The sequence below is a fragment of the Tigriopus californicus genome, chromosome 4 (genome assembly GCF_007210705.1).
Source record: "Tigriopus californicus strain San Diego chromosome 4, Tcal_SD_v2.1, whole genome shotgun sequence".
Lineage (NCBI taxonomy): Eukaryota > Metazoa > Arthropoda > Copepoda > Harpacticoida > Harpacticidae > Tigriopus > Tigriopus californicus.
In genome coordinates, this window is record NC_081443.1 from 12,933,337 (window position 1) to 12,941,555 (window position 8,219).

Sequence of the window (8,219 nt, forward strand, 5' to 3'; positions counted from 1 at the left end):
AGAATATTTTGACCTAATCTTTCTCTTCAGATTATGTTGTTCAGAGAAGCCAGGTTGGGGAAAAACACGTGTCACCTTTATTTTTCCTTTGGTCAGTCGTTGATCTACAATTGAAGAAATCTTTGACAAGGTGCTGAACACAGAAGCTTCGAACAAAGGCATAATTCAGCATGCATTTCTATTTGAACGAAGAAGTAGATTATAAGTGATACAATTTACACAAGACTAGGGCGAAATAAAAGCTTTCTATCAATGAAAAAGGTTTGAATTGGTCTCCAAATACAACATGCGGTAGGTCCTATACTGTAACTCAGCGACAGTTCCTGTGTTAAAAGAAATGTCCCTAATGCAGCGTCTTTGCTTAGTCATAAAGCACTGAAAGTTATGGACGTATTTCGATGACCAAGACTAGTCATCAGGGCTGCACCATTAGTCTTAATCTTGTCATGTTTCAGGTTCGTCCGGTCCAAAGCTTTCTTGAAGCTCAAGAATGCCTGGCGGCACTGATATCTTGACTAGCAAATCGGACCAAAGTTTCGACAGACAACCTAAAGGTATTTGCGGCTGAATTAGCTTTTTGTTATTACTAGTCGTGGTCGAGGTACGTCCATAGTTTTCAGTGGTCTATGGCTAAGTACATAATACAAAATGAAAAAATTTGATTGTAATTCCACCAACAAATACAAGAGATGGTGTTGTCAACCTCTTTAAATTTTTGATATAAGATTTTTGGAAATGATCAACTCGTAGCAACGCAAAAAAAGAAATCAGCCAAAAGCTGGCCTTTTTCCGATCTTCCACCATATCGCTAAAGTATTTGGCATTATCCGCACATCATCTGATCTCTATAAAATATTTCAATTAATGAAGAGGGTGGAAATGAATTAAAGGTCACTTTTGGTGCCTTCTGCGAATCTTTTCCCCGCACGCAAAGATTTGCCTCGTCATTTTGAGCGTCAAGTTTTCATTAAAATGGACTTTTAAGCTGAATAGTACCATGTCATGAATGGTAGTCTAAGATAGCCGTTTGAAACGGCCCATGACACGAATTTTGCCCCGGGCGGTAAGAAGATAATGAAATCACCAAAACCTTCAAAATAAAACTTGTTGCAACCTGGTAACCAGAAGGGGATTGGTAGTGCTCCAATGTTGGACGCCTGAAGGCTGACTCTAAACATATCAGATTTCAGCCCTCAGCCAGGTCTGCGCTATAGAGATTTACCATTCCTTCATGACAAAAAATCTCCACTTTCAATTGGTTTGATGTTTCACTAGGAACATCACAGGAATGAGAAAGCTCTCGTATTAGGAGAGATTAAAAAATTTGGGGCTGTACAGAGTGCAGAGAAGGTACGAGAGGTATATTATACCCAAGGACACTAAAGCAAGGAAACGCAACCTTTTTGTGATCACCAAACCTTTCCCGCCAAGTAAGGCCTAAATTTTTGCCGCTGAAATTTTTGAATGTCAGTTATTGGCATAATTATTGAACAAAATATGTGACTAATATCATAATATCATTTTCGTAACCATTAATGGTATGTGCTTAAAACCAGGCATTCAGATAAACTTAAAATGACTTAAACATGTCTTAAAGTACAACAACTGAAAAGTGCTAATTAGGTTTTCTTGATAAAACAAGAATTTGCTCAAAACACAATCAATAAATTCTCTTTTGCCAAAAATATTATTTGTAGAAAGTTCTTTCAGACACATCTTGACCAAATTTCAAGTAATTTGACGCATTTGTTATGAAACTATGGTTCTCACTCTAGGAATGGCCCTCAATCCAAAAGTAGACATAGTGTAGCTCAGAGCTACATATTGTTCTTTAAACTCATTTGGATGCTTCATAATCATGAAATAATAATTTTAAGAGATATGGCACCTGTTTTATTTGACTATTTTGGTATTTTGGATGCTTTTGCAAGAAAAACAATTTATTGGAGTCCAAAGTGGAAATTGAGATCTAGTCTACTGTACTTTGATATTTCTCTGTGCCCCTTAAATAATGCCTGCCTTTTATGCAAACTTCCTAATAAGTAGAAATTTAAACTCTACAAAAAGATAACTCATTCATTTCTCACCAATGCCGCCTGATGTTTTTTGTCAAATGTGTGGGTTTAGACAAAATTATCAATTGTCCATCCAAGATATTCTAATATGTTAACATTTTTATACATGCACTTTTATTGCTTATTCCATGCATTTTTTTATATTTTGTCAGTGTACATTACCCATCAATTAATAAAATGACGCTTGATGATTTTCTATCTATGTGTGTTTTTGAGCCAATTTTACGCAATATTTCACCAATTTCAATCGAAAAACAATTTGATTGTTTTTTGATTAATTTGATGTTCATTTATTCTTCAGACTTTCAAGATTAATTCAGAAATATTTAGTATATGGACGGAGTTGTATATCAAGGAGATCATTATTTAATTAAAACCACCTTAATGTGCTATAGAGTACGGATGATCTTGTTTTATTCATATTGGAGTTAATGTCTTGATTCAACGCAATGGCCTAAGTTGGCGGTGAGGGGAAATCCGTGTCGTTTCCTCTCTATAGAGTCCCTGATTATACCGTACGTTTTCAAAACCATAATGTGCATTTTGAAAGCATCTCCCAGCCCTCGTGAATCCAGGCTAGTTGGAACCATAAAGTCCACTTCTCTTCTTTCTCTGGCTCCTTCGTTGTTTAATTTGCTTCCCTTTGATATTCGTAATGAATACGTAGGCCTTGTTGATCCGGTAGCATTTTTCAAGTCATACTTGTAAATTTTTTTAGATAGCATTCCAGATCAACCCTACATTCAAAGACTAGGTCGGTCTGCCAAATCAAATTCGATGGTAGACCAAATATCATGTAAGGATGAAAAGGTAATAAATAGACGAATCATAACATTGCATGCTAATAACTCTGGAGATTACATTCCCTGCAACGGTTAGAAAATAAAACGTGAAAAAACAAACAAAAAACCTCGGGCGCAAATATTCAGTCATATAGGTTTTAAACACTTCAAAAGACATCTAAAATCTTTTTGTAGTACATGTTACTTGTCTTGCTTATGTTTTTTTATACATTTATGGATTTTTGCATGTCATACATACTCGATTTACCATGAGTCAAAAAAAGAAGGATTATTTTCACTTAAGGTCTATGAGGAATGTGGGTGTGTGTAAAAATGCTAGTGCCATTTTCAGTTCATTGTCTCAAAAATTTTGAAAGAAAGTTCAATGTTTTATCACGGCAATGAGACACTCCCCTTCCCTTATCGTCCACGATTGTTCTAGAGACCAGTCAGGCAAGAAACTTTGTGCAGGTTCAGACCTCGTGAAAGGTTTGTTTTGGCCCATCATTTCTACCATGGCGCACTTGGTTTTTTGGCTCTACCTTCTGGAAGACGAACAGGTTTAGGTTCCTCAAGGCGCAAAAAAACATATTGTATGCCTCGAAGCAGGCCCACAAAATGCTTTGAATTACGTACGAAGATAGAACCGTTCGTACGTACGCCAAAACTTGGTCAAAGTACAAACGAGATACATGCCAACGGAAGAAAAGCCTTGGCCGTACAGCAGACGTACGCCAAAACTTGGTCAAAGTACAAACGAGATACATGCCAACGGAAGAAAAACATCAAAACAATTTCGACGGGCATGTTTTCGAATGGTTGGGGAAGGCTATATTAAGCAGACTTTCTACTCTAACCAATTCAGTAAAGAAAAACCATTTGAACGAGAACCATTACAAGAGAGACAGTAACCATTTTTCAAAATAGTTGTTACCGAGCACCCAGCATGGCAGGAATTACCAACCCCGGATATACGTCTACGGGCAACTCCGAGGAAGGGGATAAACTTGGAATCTTGGAAAGAAACATTACGGTAAAATCAAGACTTTGACGACCTTTGTTATCTTCTGACATGTTACTCATCGGTTTTACCGCTCAAAACAGGTCGAGGCATTTCCATCTGAACGATATTATAGACGAATGTCATCAGTACACTTTAACGAAAATCGACCCACAATTGAGGAGCTTAAAACAGGACATGTGAAATCAGTGGTAAGACCCCCTTATCAAATCACAGCCTCCTTTGCAAAAACTGGTCATAACAAAATATCATTAAACCATATTCAGGACCCAGAGGTCGGAGAGGATATGCCAGTTGATGATCAAGCATTTAAGATGGGGTGGATGAAAGGAGTCTTCGTAAGTGTAAATGTTTATCAACAACTGCTAAAGAGTCTTTGAAAATGTATTGCTCTTGTTCCAGATGCCATGTGTATTAAACATTTGGGGGGTGATGCTCTTTCTCCGCTTGTCTTGGGTGGTGGGACAATGTGGAATCCGTAAGAGTCCGACAAGCTACTCACTTTGAGGTTTTCATTCACGCTTTTTTCTCCTCCTTCCAGTTCAAGCCATTCTCGTGATTACCCTGTGTAACGTCGTCACATTAATCACATCTTTATCAATGTCGGCCGTATCGACCAATGGCAAGATTAAAGGAGGAGGAATTTACTATATGATTTCCCGTTCATTGGGAGCCGAGTTTGGTGGTGCCATTGGGATCATGTTAACCATCGCCAATTCGATTGCCGTGGCAACGTATTTGATCGGCTTCGTGGATTCACTATTAGATATGCTCAAGCAGTACCTAACCAACTTCAACGGCATCCTGGATGACATTGACACGCGAGTCAACGACGTCCGTTGGATTGGAGCATCTCTGTTGATTTTCTGCTTGGTCTTGGCCATCGTTGGGATGAGTTGGGTTACTCGCGTTCAAACGTTCCTTTTGATCCTCTTAATCCTATCCCAAGTCGACTTCTTTGTTGGATCCTTTCTTCCTGCTGAAGACGAAGCCAAGTTCGGATTTGTAGGCTACTCCGGTAATACTTCATTAACTTACTTTGCACCCGCCAAACAAAATTTGACTAAATGTTTTTTTTCTTTCAGCCAAAACACTTTCGGATAATTTTATGACAACAAACTATCATGATCACGATGATCCTGGAAACGCCCCAGGCTTTTTTCAAGTCTTTGGCGTCTTCTTCCCGGCTGTTACTGGTATTGTGGCAGGTGCTAACTTGTCAGGTGACCTTAAAGATCCGGCAGAAGCGATTCCAAAGGGCACTCTTTCAGCCATAGGTTTAACCTATATCACATACATTGGTTATGCAATCATGATTGGCAGTTGCTACCTTTCTGAGACCTCTGGAGACGCTGCAGAATACAGGGCTTTCCTTAATGGAAACGAGTCTGCTGATGTGTTCAGCTACGACAATTGCACATTCCGCAAATGTGATTACGGCTCATCCAATGACCAACAGGTAAAACCGGCACGCCTTGCAAGGAGTTGATACCAAAGCCCGATATTTGATCAAAATTGTCTTTACTTTTAGACCTTGGCCAAGATTTCGTACACCAGTTATCTCGTCTTTGCCGGATGTTTTGCGGCGACTCTCTCATCTGCCATTGCGTCTTTGGTGGGAGCTCCTCGAGTGTTGCAAGCTTTGGCCAAAGACAAATTATATCCTCTCATTGGATTCTTCGCCAATGGTTATGGGAAGAATAACGAACCCATTCGAGGATATGTACTCTCGTTCCTCATTGCCTTGGGTTGCGTCATGATTGGAAACTTGGACGTTGTATCTAGTTTGCTCTCCAACTTTTTTGTGGCGGCATACGCCCTTATCAACTTCTCGGTGTTTCACGCCTCCATGGTTAAGTCGCCCGGTTGGCGCCCGGCATTCAAATACTACAATCAATGGGTATCTTTGATTGGGACCTTCCTCTGCGTGGCTGTTATGTTTCTCATGGATCCAATCACAGCCTTCATCACAATCGCTTGCGTTGGAATCTTGTACTTTTACATCAAATATCGCAAGCCTGAAGCTCATTGGGGAAGCTCTACAGAAGCTCAGCAATTCGTGAATACCCTCCAAAATGTCCATGAACTTTCCAACGCTCCAGATCACGTGAAGAACTTCAGGCCTAAAGTTTTGGTCTTCAGTGGCAATCCGGCTCATCGCATTCCGTTAATGGATTTCGCCAATCTTCTGACCAAAAAGTTATCGCTATTGATGTGCGCTGACATTCAACATGTAAGTGAAGGGATCAAGTACCTCAAGGGGATTGTTTGTCAATTTGACTAGTTTTCACTTTTCAGGATGTAACAACCAAAGAACGCGAATCCCTCAAGGAGGTGGCCTCGAATTGGCTTACTGAACATAAAATGAAGGCTTTCTATTTTGTGGCCAAGGATCGGACTTTCGAAGAAGGCGCCATGTCTTGCATGAGCTTAGCCGGACTAGGTATGAGGAGACACTTATATAACAACCATGCAAACCATGCAAACAAAATATCAAATATCTTACCTGCAATACTTTTCTTCACAGGTAAATTTTCTCCCAATATGATATTACTTGGATACAAACAAAACTGGTTCGATGACGAATCTGGAACATGCCAGTATTACAACATTCTTCATGAAGCTCTGGATATGAATTTGGGTCTTAGTATCCTTCGTTTGCCAAGTGGTTGCGACTTCTCCAACAAGTTTGAGAATGAAGAAGTGCTCGATATCGAAATATCCAATGCAGAGGATGACGATGGATTGTGTGACGATGATGATGACGACGACGATGAAAAAGACACGGGAATGACGCTGAAGATCCCAAAGTTTCTTGGCAACGATCTTGACGACAAACGGAGACGTCATAGAAGTAAACGCCGGTCCATCTTCACAGGCCAAGATGGAAATCTCGTGCCAAGTGCAGTTCTGGACGATATTAATATTTTCAAGCGGAAGAAGCAACAGGGCGTGATCGATATTTGGTGGCTTTACGATGACGGAGGACTCACCCTTCTCCTCCCTGTGATTTTGAAGACGCGCAAACAGTTCGGCGAATGTCAGCTGCGCGTTTTTGCCTTGGGATCCAAAGTTGACGACTTGGACAGCGAGACTAAAAAGTAAGTAGATTGGCAATGTTGTATGAGGGTTTATAAGTGCCATTGTTGATTGTCATCTGATTACAGTATGTCCGATTTGTTGGAAAAATTCCGTATTCCTTGTACGGATGTGACTATTATCCCGGATGTCACCACTGAGGCCAAAGAAGATAGTCACGCCAGATTTGAAAAAATCTGCAATAGAGCAGACACACCGATCAATCAATTATTGGAACACAAAGGACGATCCAATCGATATCTACGATTAGCGGAAATAGTGCGAGAACAATCGGAGGGCTCTCAATTGGTGGTCATGTAAGTACTTTTAGAGGCTTTCCATGATCAAACAACTATTCTATTGTCTTGACGTTTGCACAATTTTAGGACTCTCCCCATGCCCAGACCGGATTTCATATGCTCTTCCTTGTATATGAGTTGGTTGGAAATTATGTCTTGCGATATGGCCATGCCATTCCTGTTTGTCCGAGGCAATCAAACTTCGGTGCTAACCTTCTATTCTTAAACTAGCTTCACATACGTACCTCCAACAGCACAACTGAAAGTCAAACTCAACTTAGTCAGACAAATGTTTCCCAGATGTTATGATATAAACTCAAATGCACCTTGTCAAATAAAACCATTTCTCTTTCGGCGAACTCTGTACATGTATTACTCGGCCTTTGACAAATCAGGGACTCTTAAGGTGGGAAACGACATGGCTTTCCTTTGCACGCCAAGTTAGGCTGTTGTGTTGAATTAAGACAGTAGCTCTAGTATCAATAAATCAAGATTGCCCATGCTGTATACTGCATTTAAGTGTTTTTTAGTAAATAAGAATCGTTTAATACATAACTCTGTTCATATACCGAATATTTCTGCATTAACTTTAAAATTCAAAATAATAAATGCATTAACCATGAACATCAAATACATCTTTATAATCTTTTATTGCGACTCTTGGTCATGTCATGGCGTAAAAACTAACTATAAAATAAAATCCGATGTATATACATTATACAAAGGTTTGTTGATAAAACAAGAAAAAATGTCAAGAAGGTAAAGGCAATAAAATAGTTGACTAGAAAGTGATATCACAATGAGTATGAATAGAACTGGTTCAATGCACATGAAAAAAGGTAAGAGGTGAGTTGCAGATAGTACAAAGACAGGTAGGTAGACGTAAGTGATGAAAATCTTGGTTATTGCAATAGAGTGGATGGGCCAGATTGAACAGATCCTTTGTCAACTCCCGTCGCTGATG

The 8,219-nt window shown here is 39.6% G+C and overlaps 1 protein-coding gene across 1 annotated transcript; it reads left to right on the forward strand.

Moving 5' to 3' along the window:
• The first annotated feature begins 3,725 nt into the window (after positions 1 to 3,725).
• Positions 3,726 to 7,614, forward strand: LOC131879002 (solute carrier family 12 member 2-like). The gene is made up of 11 exons (XM_059225190.1): positions 3,726 to 3,890; positions 3,962 to 4,069; positions 4,145 to 4,216; positions 4,281 to 4,356; positions 4,420 to 4,896; positions 4,964 to 5,337; positions 5,410 to 6,111; positions 6,177 to 6,321; positions 6,406 to 6,979; positions 7,046 to 7,273; positions 7,343 to 7,614. The coding sequence occupies exons 1-11, from the start codon at positions 3,804 to 3,806 to the stop codon at positions 7,479 to 7,481; spliced, it is 2,982 nt and encodes a 993-aa protein (XP_059081173.1). The 5' UTR covers positions 3,726 to 3,803; the 3' UTR covers positions 7,482 to 7,614.
• The last annotated feature ends 605 nt before the right edge of the window (positions 7,615 to 8,219 follow it).

What these genes read in the sequence shown, in the direction of transcription:
- LOC131879002 (XM_059225190.1), top strand. Translation starts at nt 3,804, where the DNA reads ATGGCAGGAATTACCAACCCCGGATATACGTCTACGGGCAACTCCGAG. An exon ending in TTGGACAGCGAGACTAAAAA is followed by an intron (nt 6,980 to 7,045) that starts GTAAGTAGATTG and finishes ATCTGATTACAG; the next exon opens with TATGTCCGATTTGTTGGAAA. An exon ending in GGCTCTCAATTGGTGGTCAT is followed by an intron (nt 7,274 to 7,342) that starts GTAAGTACTTTT and finishes GCACAATTTTAG; the next exon opens with GACTCTCCCCATGCCCAGAC.